Source organism: Phyllostomus hastatus, unplaced genomic scaffold, assembly GCF_019186645.2.
Source record: "Phyllostomus hastatus isolate PE091 unplaced genomic scaffold, TTU_PhHast_1.1 phas_scaffold_585, whole genome shotgun sequence".
Classification (NCBI taxonomy): domain Eukaryota; kingdom Metazoa; phylum Chordata; class Mammalia; order Chiroptera; family Phyllostomidae; genus Phyllostomus; species Phyllostomus hastatus.
Window position 1 is genome coordinate 28,430,736 of NW_025334037.1, and position 23,662 is coordinate 28,454,397.

At 40.5% G+C, this 23,662-nt stretch overlaps 1 protein-coding gene across 6 annotated transcripts in view; it reads right to left on the reverse strand.

Annotated features, from left to right (window-relative positions):
* The window catches only part of AMBRA1 (autophagy and beclin 1 regulator 1), a 178,686-nt gene that overhangs the window by 129,497 nt on the left and 25,527 nt on the right, over positions 1-23,662 (reverse strand). For 3 of the 6 annotated variants that reach the window (XM_045825367.1, XM_045825369.1, XM_045825368.1), the window contains exons 2-8: positions 16,571-16,824; positions 16,151-16,209; positions 15,479-15,662; positions 14,686-14,858; positions 13,677-13,743; positions 12,978-13,124; positions 11,674-12,707 (exon numbers count right to left, since the gene is read on the reverse strand). In XM_045825367.1, the coding sequence (XP_045681323.1) occupies positions 11,674-12,707; positions 12,978-13,124; positions 13,677-13,743; positions 14,686-14,858; positions 15,479-15,662; positions 16,151-16,209; positions 16,571-16,705 (1,799 nt within the window). In that variant the 5' untranslated portion in view covers positions 16,706-16,824. Of the gene's footprint in view, positions 1-11,673; positions 13,125-13,676; positions 13,744-14,685; positions 14,859-15,478; positions 15,663-16,150; positions 16,210-16,570; positions 16,825-23,662 lie in introns of all 6 variants that reach the window. The other 3 variants (XM_045825364.1, XM_045825366.1, XM_045825365.1) reach the window with 1 other exon arrangement.

Here is a 23,662-nt window from a genome sequence, read left to right on the forward strand (position 1 = left end):
AGAAGCTCTTTATGCAATTATGCCAGCTCTTAACCATCAAAATAATCTTACAAGAGCCAATACTTAGGACCTCTAGTCCAAAGTAGAGAGAGAGGAGCCCCCTACCTAGCTCTTCCTGGCCCTCATTACCATAATGCCTGCTATTACAATAGCACCTGACTCTCTTCCAAATCACATTCACATAAAGCATGGATTAGTAAACCACTGCCTGCCAGCCAAATATGGTCTCCTGCCTGTTTTTGTACGGCCCACAAGCTAAGAAGGGATTTTATATTTTTAAACAGCTAAAAAACATCAAAAGTAGACTATTTCATGACATGTGAAAATTATATGAAAATCACATGTATCCACAGAGTTTTACTGGAACACAGCCACCCTCATTCATTCACTTACATACTGTCTATGGCTGCTTTCACGCTACAACGGCAAAGTTTGATAGTTGCAACAGAGACTAAATAGCCTGCAAAGCCTAAAATATTTACTATTTTATCCTTCACATAAAAACTTTGCCAACCCTTGATAGAGCAGATATAACTAGGGGTTACACAGAATTCAAAAAGGCTCAAACTGGGCAGGTGAGCAACAAAGGTGAAAAAGACTAACCACAATGGTACTTCTCTCTTCTACCCTATCCTCACCCTCACACTGCCAAAGAGAGAAATGGGTTAGAACTACCCCTACAGACAAATAAGTCAAATATATTTTACTGCCTTATGATGGGGCAAGAGATACCTGGATTCTCTTATCATTTAATAATACCCAAAAGAGTTTGTGGCCCAAAATCAGTAAGCTGTGAATGCCACAGATAGAATCATGGTTATGTCTCCCTCATAAAAGGCTGTTGAGAAGAAAGGTACATGAACACCTACCTCTAGGTGGCAGACATTCAGACTTAATAAAATGGAAGTCCTTCCCAATCTTGAAGCACACATTCCTGAAAAAACCAGTGCTGCTGAGTTTTTCTACTGAGAAACCTTAAGATTTTATGGGAGAAGAAAATAAAAATAGCTATAGGAGTTCCAATCTATGAAATTATGAATATCTATAAAATTATGTTCATTAAAATAAATAGGAAATAGCTCTGACCGGTGTGGCTCAACTGGTTGGGTGTTGTCCAACAAAACAAAAGGTCCCTGATTCAACTCCCGGTAAGGGCGCATGCCTGGGCTGGGGGCCAGTCCCCAACTGGGGTGTGTGCGAGAGACAATCAATAGATGTTTCTCTTCCTCTCTCTTCCTCCCTTCCCCTCTCTCTAAAAATAAACAAACATTTAAAAAAAATAAAAATAGTAAATAGACAATGTCACTTTATACATCTTAGTAATAATACTATTCAATTAATTTTCCTTTATCATTAACAATGTATCTTTGGCCCCAGCAACTGTACCTCTAAAAATTCATCCTCTCTAGAAACACCTGCACAGTACAGAAAAGATGCTGCAGCAGTGTTTTTGAAAACAAAAAAGAAACAATCCAAATGCTACCAAAGAGGGAACATGTTAAATTAATTATGGTGCATCCAACTGTTGGAATACTATACCGTTATTTTAAAAATGTAACATCTGCCCCGACTGGTGTGGCTCAGTGGACTGAGCACCAGCCAGTGAACCAAAGGGTTGTTGGTTCAATTCCCAGTTGGGGCACATACCTGGGTTGTGGGCTGGGTCCCAGGTGGGGGGCACATGAGAGGCAACCACACGTTGATGCTTCTCTCCCTATCTTTCTCCCTCTTTTCCCGTCTAAAAATAAATAAATACAATCTTTAAAAATTAAATAAATAAAATAAAAACAAAAATGTAACATCTATATTGAGTAACATGGGAAAATGTCCAGATATATTAAGCAAAATGTGTAAATAAATAATGGACAGAAGATTTACAAATAAAAAAATGTGCTTTCATTCACATAGGAAAAATTCTGGAGTTAACAAAAATTATTAATAGTGGTTAACACTGTGGAGGACACTCACTTTATATGTTACACATTTCTGTAATGTTTAGATTCTTGAATTCTATTTATTTTTAGAGAGGGAGAGAAACATCGATGTGTGAAGAGAAATATTTCTCTATTGGTTGGCTCTCCTCATACACCTCCAAATGGAACCTGGCCCACAATCCAGGCATGTGCCCAAACCAGGAACTGGTTTGCAGAACGATGCCCAGGCACGCTGACCCACACCAGTCAGGGCTGGATTCTTGAATTTGTATTAGTTTTGTGAGGAGAAAGAATGGGCATCTTAAAATTTCCATTTATGATCCCTTGCTCACTAAAAATTTTTCAGCCCCTTCCTTCTTCAGTCAATAACATGCCATCATGATTAGGAGAGGAGGAGTAACAGGGCTTTTACTGCAGATAATGCGCCTAACTAAAAGGCTTTATTTCTTTTTCTCTTTAGCAACTCTTTATCCAAACATTTAAGGCCTACCTAACTCTGGCACAATCAGTGACTCCTGCCTTCTGGTTTTCACCTCAGTCACAAGACATAAATTAATCTAAAAAGTATCTGATGTTGGCCTAACCCTAATTTAGTCTATTCTCAATTAGCAGCCAGAGTGATCCTTTTAAAATCTAGTAGCATTCTAGTCCACTTTTGATGGTTTCCTGGATCACTCAGAATAAGAGGTAAAATCCCTTAAATGACTCAGGAAGGCCTTGCATAATCTGGTTCGCATTTCATCTCTAACTTCACCTGCATCACTCTATCCTTTGCTGTGCTCCAGACAAGTGCCTCAGGGATTTTGCATTTGCTCTTCTCTGTCTAGAAGGCCCCCAGTATTTACAGGAGTTACTGCCTTGCTTACTTGAGGTCTCTACTTCAGTGTCCCCTTGTCAGGACTTCCTCTGATGACCTTTTTTGGTACTGCCAACTTCCACCCAAGCACCCTTTACATTTTAAAATATTTTTCTCCATAGAATTTGTCATCATCTGGCAGCCTAAATATTTTTTTTTATTGTCTGCCTCTTATTAAAATGAGAGATCTATTGCTGGTGCTTAAATCATATCTGGTACACAGTAGATGCTTAGTAAATATCTGTTAACTGAATGAATAAACAAATTGATCAGAGTAGATTTTTCACCAGGCCAATTTCCAAGATTATAACAAGAGCCATCAGCAAGGAGCAGCCCTTATTCATACTCCTCAGCTTCCTCCTCTAAGGGCTGGGTTATACCTTCCCCCAGTTTCCCTTCTGTCTCTAAGCTAAGCTGCTTAGCCCTGGCCAGGTAGCTCAATTGATTAGGGCATCACCCAAACACACCAAGATGGAGGGTATGATCCCTGGTTAGGGTACATACAAGAATCAACAAATGAAAGCATAAGTAAGCAAAACAGCAAATCGATGTCTCTCTAAAATAAGTAAACTTAAACAAAAACACTAAGTTGCTTAAATTCCACCATCAGCTTTGTCTTTGATTTTTCAATACCTGGTTTTCTCTTTTTCCAACAGGAACAAGTCATGATTTTCCCACTCCAAAAAGGTGTCTCCCCTGTTCTTCCCTATTCTTTGTTCTCAAATGCTAAACTTCTGAGAAAGAACTCAAAAGTTAGGAAAAGTTTGCCGTAACTTGAATACCAAAAACTGAATTCCAATTTTTTAGGGGCATAATTAGAAGTAAAGCAAAACTCTCTCTTAATATAAGGAATCTGCCTACGCCCAGGAAAAAAAGAACCTAAAATCATTTCAAAACTAAAAAAGATTTATTCTAATGATGCACAGGCCCCAAAACAAAAACAATAATCACCTTTCTTAAACCCAAAGCACCCTACTTCTAAGCAAATTTAATGAATACCTTCCACAGAAACCATAAGAAAAATGAAGCACCAATGGGAAACAGAACTGTCAAATTTAATTGTGGTTTATTCACATCCAGTTTGGATGTTATCAATACTTTAGCAAGACCAAATATACCATCACTGAGACTGTGGAGAGTCTTGAAGTAGCAAAGCAAAACAATAGCACTGACTGACAGAGGTATCAGTGTCACTGAAAGGTCAAGTCAAAGACCAACAAAATGGTCTCAAGAGGAAGCTGTATAACATGCAGGCCTGGAGTCATCAGTGGGAGCCAATATGAAGGACAGCTGACCAAGTGCATAAGACTTATTACAAGCTTCAGGACAACCAATACACAAGTCAGAAACATGGCACAACAGTGAGACGGAGGAATAAATTCTAAGTCACTTGAGCTGAAGTTCTAGAAGGTATCTTCCATGCACTCTAGGTAATGCCAATTCATTTAATCAACAAGTACCTGCTGAACCAACAACTCTCTATAAGACTAAAAGATATAATATAATAAAGGGTCTTTCTTTTTTGTTTTACTAAAAAAGACAAAAAGGATTTACACTGCACACTGAATCATAGGGGATGTAATTTCAATCCCATGTGGTTAATTCAACTACCATTTACTGAGTACTTACTATATGTCTCAGGTAGTATTCTAGGTACAACAGGGACACAAAGTCACTGCCTTCAGAGAGCGCACTGGCAGGAAGGGAAACAAATACGTTTCTGTCGTGGATGCAGTGTCATAAAGGAAGTGTTTATGTCTAGTACACAAACAGCAAAGAGGAGGAAATGATGTTTTTGGAGCAGACAGGGAAGGTTTCCCGAAGGAAAAGGTGACAGCTGTGCTAGATCCTGAATAATGAACTGTGTGCACTCCCCATCCACAGAAACTGGGAGGACTTTTAGATATATAAACCCTTGAGGCCCAGCTAGGTAGAAGCACAGAAACTGCTCAAGTTGGACCCCTAGCTCTCTCTATTATAATCTGAGAAAACTGGTACCTTCCTAATTTCTAGGTTGCCTTCTTCCTCTGTGAACCTACAACTAGCCCTCCAAATATATCCATTTATTTCTATCAATGATGTTTCTGCTAAAAAGCTCCCTGGAGAATCCCCATGTGACAAGAGCTGAAGGATCAAACAGGTTAGTTGACCTATGAAGTCTCAAGAGGCTTCAGATTGCTCCGAACTCCAAAGCCAATTCCCTCACAGGTCTAAAAAAAAACCTTAGAAATCTAATGAGGGCCTCCAACTCTAACTTTTGCTGTCCTAGACCAAATTTTATGCTATAACCACAATGTCCTCCCCAATTTTCACCTATCACAAGGGGAAAGACTAAAAGACATCAGTTCTCAGAACACACTCGATCTTACTAAATACTTCAGACCTAAGGCCTTGTTACCTATCTAGAGAAGGAGTGACGAAGCAATTTATTTGGGAAGGTTTAGCCCAATTTTGATCTCCCACTTGTTGGGATTTTAACAGTGAACTTCCTTAACTCAGATCATCCGGACCACACTAGAAGGACTAACCATGCAGTTCTGTGGACAATTAAAACAGTGTTTTTTCTGGGTCCCTAGAAACAATTCTGTTGGTGACATTTCTACATGAGAGACAATGATTACAAATGATCTGTTAGACCTCCAATTTCTTACAATGAGAACTGACTGAAGAACCACTCAATTAATGATCTACAAGAGCTGAGGTTTTTTCTTTTTTTTAAATGTTTGAAATTTGTATTTTCTTTCTTTTTAAAAGTTTTTTATTTATGGATTTTAGAGAGAGGAAGGGAAAGAAAATGAGAGAAACATCAACTTGTTGTCTCACTAACTTATGCACTACTGGTTGACTCCTGTACATACCCTGACTGGGAATCAAACTCGCAACCTTGGCACAGCAAGACAATGGTTTAGTGAACTGAGCCACCCAGCCAAAGCAAGAACAACTGAAGTTTTGAGGGCAAAAAATGGCTGGAGGAAAATATTAATTTCAAATGAAGTGGAGGAAAGAAGAGCCTCTTTTAGATCCAGGGATTTGAATCCCACCTTTGCTACAAGCACCTCTTTAAAGTTATTTCTTATCTCTGCATCTGAGTTTTCTCATCTTAAAAAAAAAAAAAGAGGTTGTTGCCCAGGCTGGATTGAGTGCCAGCCTGCGAACCAAACAGTTGCTGGTTCAATTCCCCATCAGGGCACATGCCTAAGTTGTGGCCGAAGTCCCCAGCTGGGGACATGCAAAAGGCAACCAGTCACTGTATCTGTCACACATCGATGTTTTTCTCCCTTTCTTTCTCCCTCCCTTTTCCTCTCTCTAAAAATAAAATAAAAAAATAAAATAAAAAGAGGTTGCATTTTCAAGCTCTAGGCTTTCTAGTTTCAAGATGTCATTTAAATAGTTTTCGCTTTCCTAATAGCAGCCTTTCAAGGTCACAGGGCTCCTGCTTCAAGAAGTCAAAATATCCTGATCTTCTAGTAGATCTTGGGCTAATCCCCGCCCCTCAAAAAGTTTCTTGTGGTGAAGCAAAGGGCCTGCCACCAAAGTTATAAGTTGGAGTAAGACTGCAGAGAAAGCTCTCCTTCCACTGCAAAAGGAGACAAACTGTACATGTTATTACCACCCAGCAACATTGCTTAATACTCTACTTGCAACACTATTAATTCTATCAGAAACACCAAGGATCAACACATGCCTCTTTAGTCTCTCCCCCATTACAAGGCCAAAGAATAAATCCCCTCTCTTTAAGTAGAAGGTACACATTCAGTAAAAACACCTTCTTTTCTTCCCTAACATTCTATTCTAGACTAGTGGCAGCAGCAGCAGCCCAACACTGACATCTGCTGGGGAAATCCAAACAAGGGCTCTGTTCTGTATTATCATCAGCTAGAAAACGTTGGCCCTTTATTAGTAGAAAATGCCAGTTAGCACCTGTTTCTATGAGTGATTTATACTAGAATATAAGCCACCCAATTCATGAGGAAATGGTGGCCCCTTTGTGAAAAGTGTACACTTAGAATACTTAAAAATATACCTCATTTTTTGCCCTGGCCGGCATGGCTCAGTGGACTGAGCACCGGTCTGCAAACCAAAGGGTAGCCAGTTTAATTCCCAGTGAGAGCACATGCCTGGGTTGCAGGCCAGGTCCCCAATAGGGGGCGCACAAGAGGCAACCACATACTGATGTTTCTCCCCCTCTCTCCCTCCCATTCCCTGTCTAAAAATAAATTTTAAAAATATGTATATATACACCTCAGTTTTTAGTAGAATGTCAGCACTCAGGGTACACATCATTTTAGTGCATCTAAAAGTCATTCCATAAATAATGTGATTACTGTATTAATATAGAATTTTACAATGATAACATGCATCATTTGTATATTTTAGAATTTGAAAAACAGCCCCGGCTGGTGTGACTCAGTAGATTGAGTGCTAGCCTGTGAACCAAAGGGTCACTGGTTCAATTCCCAGTCAGGGCACATGCCTGGGTTTCGGACCAGGTCCCCAATGAGAGATGCACAAGAGCAGCTGAGGCAGATCCCGGCTCCTGGGGTCCGAGGTGTTATGGATAAGATGAAACAAATTCACACAGATTGAGTCCTGGGGAGGAAAAGGGACGGTGCAGCTTCTCTCTCAAGAAGAGAAAAAGCCTCAGAGCACCTTGGCCACCCTCTCAAGGAGAGAGCACCTCGAACCCTTGCCTTGACAAGCATGTACTGGGTTCAATTCTCACAGGAATACAGGGTGTATACATAAAGCTCATCAATCATTGTCAGGCAGAAATGATTAAAAAATAGGTAACATTCAAAGAACTCTGAGGGCTTATTCTGAGTCAGGGTCAGATAGTTAAAGGCCATAAAACTCTGGAGAACAAATTCACTTCCTGCTTGGACCCTTATCATTTAAATTGAGGAAATTAGCAAAGTAGGTTGTATAGGATTTTATGCATTCTTTTTTAGGCCTGATTGCCCTAGCGAACCCATCCTTCCCAGAATAGGGCCACACCCACCTCCAATATTGTTTCAGGCTTAAGTTAGGCACAGTAAGGCAGCCAAGAGATTAACAGACGTCTTGCAGACAGCATGAGGACTCAGGCTATGTCAAAGCCAAGGGGCGAGGGCCCATCATCCCTTTTTTGATAGTCTCCCAAGTCCTTCCCTAAGGGCCCCTTCATGACCGTGCCTGTCTTAGGTTGTTCTTCTTTTGAGGAATCTTACCAGTCACTGGCTAACCAGTCATCCGCCTGGGGCCAAGCAGGGTGAAGAGAAAGGGGGCAGAGGTGGTGCCCCTACAAGGAAGATAAGCTTCGTCTCCTAAGTGGCTTATGGTCCTAAGGTCCTTTACGCAGCCTTAGCCACGAGGGATTACAGCTTCTGAAACCAGGCAGGGCAGTTCCCAACAGCAACCACACATTTGATGCTTCTCTCCCTTTTTCTCCCTCCCTTCCTCTCTCTCTGAAAATAAGTAATCTTTTTTTAAAAAATCTTTAAAAAATTTTTTTAAATATATGTAAAATTGCAAGATGACAAGGGACTTTCTTTTCTACAACATATATTTTAAATATGCTAGAACTTTATTTAAACCACAGACACATTATTTTTTTTCTCCACAAACTTTTTGGTAGATCCTTACTAGTTTCCCAACTTTAAATGGCCTGCTTTATTAAAACCTCAGTTGATTAGAGTATTGTCCCAATATGCCAAGGTTGGGGGTTCAATACCCAGTCAGGGAACACACAAGAATCAACCAATGAATTCATAAATAAGTAGAACAACAAATCAATATTTCTCTCTCTAAAATCGAAAGATAAAAAAGATTTTTAAGGAGTGATCATTAATATTTTAGTCACATGTGGCTATTTACATTTAAATTAAAATTTTAAACTTTAAATGTAGTTTCTCAGATAACAGCCGCATTTCAGATGCTCACTAGCCACATATGGCAAGTGGCTACCATTCTGGACAGCACAGGTATAGAACATTTCATCATTGTAGGAAGTCTTACTGGACAGTATTTCTCTAGAGAAACATACTGGGAGTGTTTTCAGACAAAATTATATAACATCTAGGTGGGGACATTAGATAGGGGATAAAAATAAAGATGCCTGGCCAAGTCCTGGTAAATTCTGGAATCACGTGATTGGTGTACGAGTGTTTGTTTACTACGCTTTTCCCATTTTTATACATTTGAAGGTTTACATTTTAAAAAGTTAAAAGAAAAATAAATAGAAGTGGTTCACCTAAAAATGAGGTTATCCTATTAGGAATATGAGGTCTGTCAGGAAAAAGTCTAGCCATTGTTAATATAACAAGAACAGTTTGCACACCAATATAACCTGGCAGCCAAGGACAGTGTCCTGGAATATGCATGTGTGAACAGTGATGACTTCACTGTACTAGTCAGTGGGTGCAGTAGACACTGTTGAGTGAGCATGTGTACTGTGTAGCTGTCTCATTCAAAAATGACTGAGCAAATACAGAAAGGAAATCTGCATCAAATTTTGCATTAAGCTTGAACAATCCTCTGTAGAAACTATTTGGATAATTCAGAAGGCCATAGCTATGGGCAACTGGTGATTGGCAGCTTCATCACAACAATGTACCTGCTCATATGTCACATCTTGTGTAAAGTTTTTTGGTGAAACATCAAATCACCCAGGTGACTACAGCACAGATTTGGTGCCCTGCAACTTCCAGCTTTTCCCAAAACTAAAAAATCATCTTTGAAAGGGAAGAGACTTCAGACCATTGATGAGATTCGGGAAAATACAATGGGACAGCTGATGGCAATTAGGAGAAATGTGTGAGGTCCCAAGGCTCCTACAATGAAGGGGAGAGAGGAGTCATTGTCCTGTGTAGAATGTTTCTTGTATCTTCTTCAATAAATGCCTTTATTTTTCATAATGCATTGCTGGATACTTTCTGAACAGAACTTGTATACAATGAAGAGCAGCTTCAGTCATCAAACCAGAGTTCAAATTCCTACTCAGTGACCTACTATGGGGCCTTTAACAAGACACTCCACTTCCCTAAGCCTCAATCTTTCTTCAACTGTGTAAGATGGGAAATTTAACACCTGATTTGCACAGCTGTTGTGGGAATTAAAAATAATTAATGCAAAGCAAGAACACATTGCCTAACACACAGTAGGCCTGCGGCAATTGATATCTCTATTATCAAACAGCAGCATTTATTTAAAACCTCTCAGGTATTTCTCAGAACAATGAAGAGGTCTTGCCAGAATGGGATAGACAAAGGCTGAGCAGAAGCCCACGGTGCCAGGGAAACAGGAAATGGTAGGCTTTTAGAGCAGTAAATGAAGAAAGAGAGTCCCTTATGGCTACCTTTAATAAACTTTTTCAATGCCGATTATATGTCAGACACTGAGCTTGCTATCTTTTCACTTCTCCTGACAAAGATGAAGAGCAGAGTCCCAGGATTCAGATATAAGGCAAAATAGTCCAAAGCCAGGAATTTAGGAGATGCTAATCCAGAACTGGCCTCAATCAAATTGGCATAATAACAACCTCTATTACTTTATCTTTTACATCCAGCCAACTTTCCCCCTTCTCCCCTTAGTAACTACCTACTACTATCTTGTATACACACCATATCTTTTCCTCCCTTAATATGTGCTGTTCCCATAATAAAAAGTTCTTTCTCTCTCTAAATCCTACTCATCTTTCAAGACTTAATTTAGATATTTCCCTTTATCTGAAATTATACATTTAATCTCAGTAACATACAATGTAATATTCAGTCATCTACATTTTTAAATTATTTCATGTAAATAAGTCTTGCCTCTACAATAACACTGTATGCCCCCAGTGGGCAAAGATTGGGTATTTGCTCCTTTTGTGCTCCCCATAGTGCCTAACAAAGTTCTGGAACAACTGTAACCACTCAACAAATACTTATTAACTGGGTCCTCTCTAAAGCACCCTCCCGAAATAACAAGTACATTGTGTGCACAATCCATATTCTCTCCCTTGCTAGAAGCTTATGTCAGAGGAATTTCAGTTGCTTCAACAGAGGATATAATGCAGAGCAATATGCTGTTTGGATCCAACAGGCATATTCTGGGAGTTTGTGATTACGCTAGATTTGACCTTTACAGAATTACAGAAAGAAGTCCCTAATAAATCAAGGTAGTTGCGCACGCAGCCATACATAGAACATGTGGTGGGCGACGGACGACACCCACTCTGTTTCTTCCATGACAGAGTTGCCTGGGATGCTGATCCGAGTTTGGAGAGGGCCTTCCTTCTATGAATTACTCTTCTTTCACACCCCAAGGTGAATGTCCATCTGGAAGAGCTACTCAAAAAATCTTAACTAAGCCACTTAACTTGCTGTTGAAAAAGTATGTATCTCAAAAAAATACGAACAATCCTTGACACATTATGTACTTTCTTTTCTCTGTCAAGATGCACTGTTCCAAAAGATAAGATTTAAGAGGTGAACACAAAGCAACACAAGAAGACCCGATACACAAATTTCTAGGCATACAGAGACAATTTCTTATTTCACAGGAACTAGTCCTGAACATAAAATCTTTCAAGGTCAAAAGGCCAGGCAGAGGACATCAATGGTTCTCTCGCCTCATCTCCTCATGCCTCTCTAACCTAATCTATACTCTCTTCTAAGGCTAAAGGTCACATGAGCTTAACCAGAAAAGGAGCTAGCAGAGCCAACTGACTCATACTGCTACACCCTATCTTTTCTCTGCCACCAGAGCAAGATTTTCCAAGAAGATGCAACGGAAGCTAGGGAGAGCTGAATCAATCATGGGTCTCAGACCCTCAAGAACCAGCCACAACATCTGTAGGACTGAAAGAAGAGATGTAAGGAGAAAAATAAGGGATGTAGAAGAAGACAGAAGGCACCTGCTTACCTCCTGAGTGAATCTTCTTCAGAGCTTTCCTCAGGCATATCCTGATGTAAGGCCTCCTGTGATACAGTTCCAGTTCTGCTGGACTGGGTGTAAATTCTTTCCCAGTGGCCTGTTTCCTGGTTGAAGGCCACCCCCACAGTCCTCTCCTCCTGCGGACTAGCAGAGCTGCTCAACTCCAGCCTGCTGGAGCTGGGCGTTTGGCCCTCAGTCCGCTCAAGAGGTGGCAACTGGCTGCCACTCGATGGCATGCCCTCAAAGGTACTGGAGACCTGCCAAGATGAGCTGGCCTCGCCAGAGTAGTTAGGTGTGGTTCTTTCCCAGCGCAGGGTATCGTTGTTGAAGGTCAGGAGATTGTGGCAAGCACGGCAGTGATTCAGGTGGCCACGGGATAGGTTAGAGTTGTTCTCACTGCTGTGTGGGGTGGGCTGGTGGGAAGGGCCTGGCCTCTCAGATTCAATGTTATTGTTGAGCATTTCCTGGGCCTGTTGGGCCTGGGGGGCTTCCCCATTCAGGCTTTGGTCCAGCTCCTGAAGCCGGTCATATTCCAAAAAGAAGCGTCTCAGGTCACATGGAAGCTCATGGCGAATGCTGCCCGAGTTGTTTTGGCTGGAGCCACTCCCTCCATCCGACTCAGCTGCCAACCCAGAAGCCGGAAAACCCCTCCCTTCTGTGGCTGAAGTGTACACAGATGCTTGAGAGCCACCTTCCTGCTGCCTTAGCACAGACAGCAAACTCACCGAAGAGGCACTGGTCCTGGGCGGGGGCATGGATTCCGCCTCAGGGCGGGAGTTCAGACTGAGCACTGTCCGGGTCCACTCAGATCCTGTCAGCCCGGGAGCTATTTCTCGGTGATACCTAGAAGGGTGGCTAGACAAAGGGCCTCCCAAAGAGCGACGGGTGGGACCCAGACTGAGGTTGCGGAGCGTGTTGCCGGCAGTGCTGCTCTGGACTGTACTGAAGGCAGACGGCCGGTTCAGGAGGCCCTGGTCCTGCTGCGTTGATGAGGCCTGCTCCGGGGGATGGAAGGGCTCGGTCTGTACAAAAGAAAAGGAAGGGATAGTAGCCCTGGCAGAAGCAGGGGGGACACTGTCCTGGTGTGGCAAGAGGGAAGGAACTCGAGTGCCAGAGCAGCGGCTGCAAAGGCACAGGATCCCAAGGTGCTGGCAGCACTCAGCTGTGGGGTAACTGACCCGCTGTCGGAGCCTGATGTAAGCGGAAGTCCTGGGGCGCTCCGTGGAGGGCTGAGGGGGAGGCGGTGGGGGTGAGGGGGTAGCAGAATCTTGCACTGTGCTTTGCTCTCCCACCTGGATGCCAGAGGAGCGAGAGGACAGCATGTGCAGGAAATTGTGGAGGAGAGGCGTCCGGCGAACTGGCTGTGACTGCAGAAGGGCACGCTGACGGTAGTGGGATAATTCTGTTCCATCTATGGGGATCTCTGGTTCATCATCACCCTGCAAAGTGGACCAATGTGGAGTGGAGGCAAAGCAAAGCAGTTAGGTAGAACCTCCAGGTAAATCAAAAAACACTATTGATAATCATCCAAGGAAAACCTTCATAGATAGGCAACAACTCTACCTCTGAAGCACGGAGAACTGGCTTCATTCAGATTTGGAATCATCACATGGTTATTAAGTTATTCACTTCCAATTAGCAACGTTTCTGAATGAGTACAGCTGACAAACCAATTCTCTCACAAAAGGCGCATCCGTAACACAGAGGCAGTGAGGACAGGCAACACATTAAACAACCAGAGGCACATGAAAGACAATCAACACTGCCTGGTTACTTCCAGTGAAGCGATCACTCAGGGGTTTCGGAACTGACTCCCCTGTCACGATTACGGCTGTAACTATGAATATACAGTCTGAAGATGATTTTGAATCTTGGCTGGAGAGAAACACTTTGGCATTGAAAATTAAAGCCCAATATAATCAGAGTTGGAGTACTAGTTTAAAAAATAACCCAACTCCTTTACATGGAGCTGGAACTGCTTACTGACTTACCTGCTGATTAGAGGGGTTAACAATTGCTGTGAGTAAGTAGTGTCCAAGAGGATCAAATCTCACCAGACTGAAAACAGAAGAGACAGAGACATGCATCGAGACTATGTTAACTGAGAAGAGGCCACGTGTTCAAATTTACGGTGATTATTAACCGCTAATGTTGAATTACTCAGGTATTCACTCCACTCTAGAGATTTTCAAAACTTTCAAAGAGATTAAAATAATAAGGCCAGATACTTCTTGTTATATCCTCACACTTACCAGAATTATAAGGGAATTTGTATACAAAAATAATTTCAAAAAACACCTAGGCTTCCACCCCAGGAACCACTACATTAAGCACACACTTGCTCATATCTAAGAGTTCATCATAATCATAAAGCATAAACTGCTCTCATACTCGTCCACAAGTTCAGTTCTTCCCTCATGGCAGCTACACTGGCAAGAGGCATGAGTTCTGGTGACAAGAACAGTCTCAGCATCAAGTAACATAGCTGAATCTATAAGCTAGCCTAGAGTAGCTTATATCCAACTCTATTACCAAAAGGAACAAAGGAAAACAATGTATCAACTTTAATTCAGGCAATGTGTGTTTTGATCTTGAAGGTTAAACAAATATCAACTGGCATATCTGATGCATACTTACGTCTCCCTCTTCCAGTTTGATAAACACAGATAACCAGGGATGAGCAATTATCCATCTAGCTACCCACCACCTGAACACCTTTCAGGTTTCTCAAAAAAAGGGCTCTTCCAAACCCAGATAGCTTTGAACCTACAAAAGATTCTAAAGACCCCAATCTTCAGAGACCAGAAGAAGCAGCCAATAATGAACAGCTAAAATGAACAAAATGAACTGCTTCCCAGCTGACTGGCCAGCTCCTTAAAAAGTAGGAGCTGCGGGGATAAGAACCTGCCCTGAGCAGGGATAAAAATCTGTCTCATGAGTGTAAATGTTCTCTGCCATGCTAATACTATGCCAGGCATCACTGGTGGGCAGAAGACTCACCGGACCCGTTCCATCTCACTAGCTGTCTTCACCACAGCAAAGGGCTCCCGTCGACTCCAGTCCCAAAAGTGGATCTCATTGGCAGTGGCAATCAGAAGAAGCTGAGCCGTAGGGTGGAAAGCCAGAGAGGCAATGGCATTGTTGCTATCTGTGAACCAGCTTTCACTGCCACCCTATGAATGAACCAATCCCAAATATTCTCAGGTTACAAGCTGCCAGCAAAATGGGATGTCAATCTCAAGAAAGATCCTTATTTAAGGTAAAATGACTACATCAGGGGCAACTTTAAATGTCCTCTGTCAAACAATGTAGAAAATCAATAATCAAGCAGTGTCACCAATTTATCAGAAAAATATCACTATCTGCTCACTTCTCTAAGTCTTCTACAAGCCACAGGCAATGAAGGTCAGCACAGTTCTTATTTATGAAGCCTGGGAAAACTCAAGCTTGGTGCATGACATGGTGCATAACAACCCACTAGCCATTCTCTAGGACAAGGAGCACATTGCTTTAATGATCATGATCAGAGCACAGTATAATCCTTGCTATATAATATGACAAAAATCCATCTGGAACATATCTTACAGAGCATGAGCAGATGGAAGATCAGTTAACAGGCTGCTCATTGTAAAATGGAGGCCTATGGGCAAGGCTTGCTGTCAGTTAAGTGGGCAATGACTACCACTTACTTGGATGCAGTACTAAAAACCTGGCTAATCTCTCCTCCAGAGTTAAGAACCCAATGGTAAACAAACCTCTTCATTTAGAACACTGGAGAAAAAGAAATACTTACATGTAAATCCCAAATCCTAACCTCCCCATCTAGGCAGCCAGAAGCAATCAGGCCTGAGATGGTAGGATGGAAAGTGACACACCACGGAGTGCGGCGGTGTCCGATCAGAGAATGAACACACTTGCCAGTCTTCACCTCCGTAATATAGATGTTATGGTTCACATGGGTGGAGGCCAAGAGAGTCCTAGGGAATAGAAGGGGACAAGTCAGTGTGAAGCATGTGAGAGGATAACAAACTACCAGCTTTGGACAACACAGGAAACTGGTACTATTCCCCATCCCAGCATGAAAAGAAAACCACGCCTCAAGCATTACAAACAAAAGAAATCCTCTAATGTTTAAAAGCTTCTGAATTCTCCACACTGCCCCCAAATGACATATACCCCCTTTGGTGACTACTTTTTCTAGATGGGAAACTACTGCACCAGTGGCCTATAACACACAAGCAAAGGATGGTTATTGAAAAACTTTCTAAGTTTTCACCCTCAATGTTTGTAGTTTTCTTCAGTTATTCCCATTATTTTTAGTTAGAACTGTTCCTCTTTGTTCTTTCCATTTCTGATACACTTTCAAAGTTCTAATCATACAGTGCTTCCAAGAGCCTTTGGGGAGATCTGACTTGCAGAAAGCAATGGTATCACAAGTCTTAAGTTATAGATAAATACTAGTTACCTGTCTGGGCTGAAAGCCAGTAAGAAGGTAGAACGTGGACTATCTGGCAGTTCTACTCTCTGGGAAACAAACAAAAAAAGGTTAAAACACATTATAATTCTATGGCCCACTCTATCTCAAAAGTACATGAACATGTCTAGTATTCTCAGTGTAAGTTTAAAAACTGGACATAACGATCAAACTAAAAAATTGAGGAAGTTAAATCTAAATTACCTTTAGGAAAAATGTCTAACTCTAAAAAAGATATTTCTAGCCTATAAATTCTTCCAAATGTGCTTTTTAAAAAACCTCCCTAAGTTAGATAGCTTATCTAGTCTCCTACACAAAATAAATTACACCTCAGCTCTATGTTATCAACCCAAGGGCCCAATCTACTGTCACTTCTACAAACCCTACATCAGAAATTACCGTTCTTCTTACCTTGCCCTCCCATTTCATCCACCGGGTCTTATCTTCCACCAGCTCCTGCAGAAGCCTCTGAGCTCCAAAGGCCCGAGTGCCCCTTTCTCGCCCCCAGAGTATGCGGACAGCATTCTTCTCTGGAACAACCTTCATAGTGCTCAGTAGCCACTGTCACACCAGGCACAGGAAGAGAAGGAGCAAGCAACAGCTCCACACGCTGAAGCAGCTAAAATGAGGCCATTCAGGTCCTTGTAAGTTGTCTTCATGGAAATCTAAGGTATGAATGTCAATGTCAAAGAACAGGTATCCTGCAATTGGAGAAGCTTCCCATTGCAAATACAATTCTAGCTCAAAGAAGGAAGTATGCTTTTCACATGTAATGATGCTTTCTCAGAATAGACCTTTTTCCCAGAACTTTTCTTCCAAAAATATTCTTCCTTAAATTCCTCCTATATCCTCCATAGCTTAGCCTTTTATGCAAAGAACAGGCCATTCTCTAAAGCAGCTATTGTATTATTATTTTATCAGGCAGAAAGAATTTTTGATACTAAAATAAAGGTCTAATAACCTGTCACAAATAAAACACAACACGAGCCCTGCTGTTGTGTGCCACACTGCTTCCCTCATTGCTGGCACCCCTCCTTATCACTTGGGTAGCCTTCAAACTAAAGGACAAGAAACAGATTTTAAAAGGTTTTTACTTGAGGTATGGTTCTTGTGTAGCAGCTTCCATCCTATCTCCTACCTAAAAGCAAGTGCATAAGGACTGCTCTGAAGTATCTTTCTCACTTTCTTTTCCTCTTCTCTGCTAAAGTTCCAGAGTAGAGAATAAAGGAGAAGAGAATAAAAAGATTTTCAGTTCCTTTTCCTTAACCAACACAACACCTAAGGGCATAAAATTGTCATAATAAAAATTCAACTAAAATGTCAACTAACAACAAAATATACATATGTGCAAAAATTACATTGTGGGTCCTCTATGCAATGGAATATGCAGCCCAATAAAATAGCATTTCAAAAGAATCTATATTATCCGTTGCAGCAGTCTCAACTCTATTATAAAAAATTCCAAAAGTACAGAATAGTTTTTAAAACAATAGAATAAACATACACTATTCACCACTCAGACTCAAGAATTGTTAGCCCTGTCTTATGTAGCTCAGTGAATTGAGCACTGGCCTGTGGACCAAAAAAGGTCACAGATTTGATTCCCAGTCAGCGCACATGCTGGGTTGTTGGCCAGGTCCTCAGTTGGGGCATGCAAGGGGCAACCCATGGGTGTTTCCCTCACAAATCAATGTTTCTCTCCTCTTTCTCCCTCTCTAAAAAAATAAAGTCTTAAAAAATTATTCACACTTTGTTAAATTTGCTCTATCCATATCCATGAATAGAGATATGGCTATATATGTGTTGTTGTTGTTTGTTTGTTTTTCATTTTTGTCTGAACCATTTCAGTAGGCATCAACACACTCTAACCCTATATACCCTACTATGCATCTCCTAGGAATAAGGACATTTAGCTTCATAAGCAAGCCAAATACTGGATTGGCCAAAAAGTTCGTTTAGCTTTTTTCATATGATGGCTCTAGCAATGTTTAGTTGTCTTTAACTTCATTCAAAACTATTTAATTATTTGTTTGTTTGTTTGTTTTTAGAGATGGGGAAGAGAGGGAGAAAAAGAAGAGAAACATCAATGTGCTAGTGATATATCAATTGGTTGCTTCTTGCATATTGCCAACTGGGGACCTGGCCCACACCCCAGCATGTGCCCTGACTGGGAATGGAACAAGTAATCTTTTGGTTCGCAGGCCAGTGTTCAATCCACGGAGCCACACTAGCCAGGACAAAACAATGTTGTTAGATTGTATTGTGACAGCTGGCATATCAGCATACATCTTAAAAAAACATCAAAATTGGTGAATTTTTGTGCAGCCATTTTAATATTGAAAATGGAAGAAGATAGGCAACACCTTTAGCATATTATGCTTTATTATTTCAAGAAAGATAAAAACCACTGAAATGCAAAAAAAGATTTGTGCAGTATATAGAGAAGGCATAGTGACTGATTGAAATGTGTCAAAAGTCATTTATAAAGTTTCTTGGTATCAGGTATTTCCTGATATTTTGGCCAAATATTTCTTTGCTATGGGGCTGTCTTACACATTGGAAGATGTTCAGCAAAACCCCTGGCCTCTACCCACTAGAAGCCAAGAGCAGGAGATAGCTGAAATACTCAAATTATCCAAATCAATAAAGTTATTGGTGAAAATGAAAAAATGTGTCTGTCTTTTATTATACTGAAAAAACTAAACAGACTTTTTGGTAAACCCAATATTCTTATCACACCAATTACATAATACTTGGTCCTCATTCAAATTTCCCCAACTGTCCAAAAATAGGTCTCTAATAAGTTGGCATTTTTTTAAATTCTAGAATTAAATCAAGATTCAAGCAAAAAAAACTGGATACCATGTGTCTTTAGTCTCTTTTATTCTAGAATGGCCTTAAGTTTTGTTTTGGTTGGTTTGTTTATTTACAACACAAGCTTTTTAAAAAGACAGGAATAGTAGATTTGCAGAATATCTGACATCCTAGTTTTGCTTCATTGTTTCTTCACAGTGCCATTTAGCTTGTCTTTTTATCCCTTATATTTCCTGTAAACAGAAGGTTAGGTCTAAAACACTGATTAGATTTAGGTTAAGTGTTTTTTGGAAAAAATGCTTCACGGGTGATGCTATCTATTACCTCCTAATGCAATATATCAGGTGACACATTTTCATACTGTCGCACTTAGTTGAACTTGATAACTTATGTGATCACTTGGCAAAACATGATCACTTGTTGAATCCGTAGCAGCTAGAGAGAGTTCCCTCTATAAAGGTATATTTCTCCCTTTACAATTAGTAATCTGTGGCTGACATTTGGTACCACATGAATATTCTGTTCCACCTTAACTTAACTTTTGCTTACTGGTTTAGCAGTCACTGATGCTTCTTTCTTGAACTGTTTCATTTGGGGGCAGAAAAATGTTAGATTTCCTAATGTCATCACTGTTTTACAATAATTAGCTTGCATTCTGGAAAGAACTATCCCTTAATAACTGAAGAAGGGTAAATACCTAATTTTTTGCCTTTAATTACTACTTCAGTCTTATTGTTTTTAATAGCAAAAGCTGGGGACAACTCGAATATCCATCTAAAAAGGACTATATGACTAATCTACATAAGGAATGCTCTTTCGGTGCTGACAACAAGAGACTCCCCAAAATACATTGTTAAGAGAGGGAAAAATCAAGGTACAGAACAATGTATGTAGTAATGCTACCTTTTTAAAAACTTTTTTTGTAAACTTACTTTTTAAATTTTATTTATTTTTAGAGAGAGGGGAAGGGAGGGAAAGAGAGAGGGAGAGAAACATCCTTGATCGGTTGCACCTCTCTTGTATGCACCCCGACTAGGGACCAAACCACAACCCAGGCATGTGTCCTGACCGGGAATAAAATCCGTGATCTTTAGCTTTGCAGGACAATGCCCAACTGAGCCACACCAGTCAGGGCAATAACGCTACCTTTTGAACAAGAGGAGAGTTCTATGGCATACCACTCTGAACTCGCTCAATCTGGTCTGAACAAGAGAAGAAATTTAACAGTCACTTATTAGGGACTGAGGGACAAAATGAATGGAGAGAGAGAGAGATGGAAGGAAGACATTCATCTTGCTTGTTTACTTTATGTCATTTTTTATTTTTGAAATGTATTACCTATTAAAAATTTTTTTGAAATATTTAATGATGTGAAAAAATCAGATATGAAATTACATACACAATATGATCCCCATTTTAATTTTGTTAAAGATTTTATTTATTTATTTTTAGAGAGGGAAGGGAGGGAGAAAGAGAGAGAGAGTGAGAGAGACATCAATGTGCGGTTGCTGGGGGCCATGGCTTGCAACCCAGGCATGTGCCCTGACTAGGAATCGAACCTGCAACACTTTGGTTCGCAACCCGCGCTCAATCCACTGAGCTATGCCAGCCTGGGCTCCCATTTTAATTTAATTTAAAAAAATCTTGGAGCCCTGGCTGGTATGGCTCAGTGGACTGAGTGCCAGCCTGTAAACCAAAGCGTCACTAGTTCGATTCCCAGCCAGGGCACATGCCTGGGTTGCAGGCCAGGTTTCCTGTTGGGGTCGTGTGAGAGGCAACCAGACATTGATGTTTCTCTCCCTTTCTCTCTTCCTCCTTTCCCCCTTCCTCTAAAAATAAAAAATTTTTTTAAAAAATTAAAAAAATTAGCCCTAGCTGGCGTAGCTCAGTGGATTGAGCTCGGGCTGTGAACCAAAGTGTCGCAGGTTCGATTCCCAGTCAGGGTACATGCCTGGGTTGCAGGCCACAGCCCCCAGCGGCCGCACATTGATGTTTCTCTCTCTCTCTCCCTCCCTTCCCTCTCTGGAAATAAATAAATAAAATCTTAAAAAAAATTAAAAAATTAATAAAAGCTCTTGGAGAATAATAATACAAAAGAAATATAAGCAAATAATGACCATGGTTATCTTTGGATTGGTGGGAACTCAGGTGACTTAATGATTAGAAATGACAGTGTTCTTTTTACTTTTTAAATTTAAGAAGTAATAAGTGCTCATTGTAAATAGTCAAACAACAAACTGGCTCTTTACATTTTGCGAAAGGCTGCAATGTACAAAGTACACAACTAGATGCATCCAAATACAGACAAAAACAAAAATGTTTATAGCCTGTGCTGAAAGGAGCATCACCCTGAAATGTTAAAATGTAAAAAGTCAGAAAGATTCTGTGGACAGACACAACTCCAAGTTCCTAGTTACATACAGCACACAGTTCCCTGAAGAGTGACAAAAGAACAAACTCTAGCCTGTATCCTCATGATATAGCTATCATCCCTCATTAGTATATGATGTAAATATGTACCCACTGAAAATGTCAACATGCTGTAATAAACCAAGGATGAACGAACTAGAAGGAGACAATCTCCTTGATGATCCTGACAACTCATTTAAAACCAAAAGTCTAAAAGTGAAACTGCCTCGCAGAATAATTACTAACCAGAAAGATGTAGAAATACAGTTCACATTTGTTCACCTTCAGCATTTACTGAGTCTAATTCTTTTTGAGCCTATAATTCCTTAACCTAATACAGAGAATTTCAAAAGAAATTCGTTTTTTTAAAGATTTATTTTATTTATTTTTCAAGAGAGGGGAAGGGAGGAAGAAATAGAGGGAGTGAAACAATCATTTGGTTGCTTCTCGCATGCCCCCAACTGGGGACCTGGCCTACAACCCAGGCATGTGCCCTGATGGGGAATCAAACCCGTGACCCCTCAGTTCACAGACAGGTACTCAAGTCACCTAGCTAACTCCAGCCAGGACCAGAAGAAATTAGAGTTTTAAGGGTCTCCTGCATATTAGCACAGCATAAAAGTGCTTCCAAATAAATACATTTAAACTACTTATAATTTGATAACATGTGCAAACAGCAGCAGTCTAATTCCTAAAGAAGAAAAAAGCTGACCTCTGACCTGATGTAATTCAAGAAGGAGAAGAAAATATAGGTCACAAACCATATGATTCAGAAAACTGTGATGCAGCGTAGACTTACTACAGGTATCAGAAGAAAGAGGAAAGAGCTGCTATAAACACTGTTTATCAAGAAAACTAAAACTAAACCAGGATTACCAGAGAGAGCATGTCTATCAGTTCCCAGGGACCTAAACACACTGAAAGTTCAAACAAGATAAAGTCTGATGGATGCCAAAAAGTCAAAGGGACTAAAACAATTGCAGTTTTACTTTTGTCTGAAGAAAAATATTTGCTTGTGTTTCTTTAAAAGGATAAGGTACTTCTTCCCTGATACACTCTTCAGAGCCACAAGAGAAGAGTGTTTACTTAGTTCTCTATAAAGAACAAAAGGAGCTAAATCAAACTGAAGTCAGACTAACTGTAACTTAGGAGGAAGTGCCAGTCAAATGTTTTTTTCATTCTTCTTTTTAAAAAGGAGGAAGAAACAAAGTTTCCCGATCTGTCCCTTAAACCAGACTGAAACAAAGGGTACCAAGAAGAGTCTTTGTGAAGCCCTTACACAGTCCCCAGTATCCACTCTCGATCACCAAAAGCCTCATGCAAGGAGAACCAGGAGGACACAACTAGGATATACAGGGTGGGGCAAAAGTAGGTTAACGATTGTTCACATGGAAAATAATACAATTAATGAATAATAATACAACAATAAACTCTGTGTTTTGCGTACTCACAGCTGTAAACCTACTTTTGCCCCACCCCTGCACACATAACATAAATGCCATGCCAAGATTCTACCCCACTTCCACCCTGCCCCTGCCCATGACTGATTACTTGATTAGGCTAGGAAGATAATCCACCTTTAGACTTTTTTCTCTGCTTAATTCTAGGACATAATTATATTAGGTTGGCCAAAAAGTCCATATGGTTTCATTTTCACCAATAACTTTATTGATTTGGATATTTTGTGTCTGTCAGCTATCTCCCTTATGGTACAACACTGACTGATCTCAATGTCTCAGTTTGATCGCTATCAACTTCAACTGGTCACCTCAACCATGGAGCATCATCCAGAGAGAAATCTCCAGCATGAAACGTCACAGCACCTTTTCTATACGTTGCACAAATCTTTTGTGTGTGCGTTTCAATGAATTTTTACCTTTCTTGAAATAATAAAGCATAATATGCCAAAAATATTGTGCATTTTCTTCCTTCAATATTAAAATGGCTATACAAAAATTCAGCAGTTTTTATGTGTTGTTTTTTTTTAATGCACACTGGTATGCCAGCTGTCACAATACAATCTAACAAAATTATTTTGAATGAAGTTAAAGACTTCATTTGAAGTCTAAGCGTTACTAGAGCCATGTTACAGAAAAAAACTAACTTTTTGGCTAACCCAATGTTTACTATTATAATAAAAAATCACCTAACGAGTATGCCACAACCAGGTGGAAAATAAAAGTTGGATTTATAGTTTCTCCTTGTAATGTGATCATCTTATGCCAGCAGTTTTGCACCACCTTCTAGCTATATGACTTGGGGCAAATGATGACTTCTTTG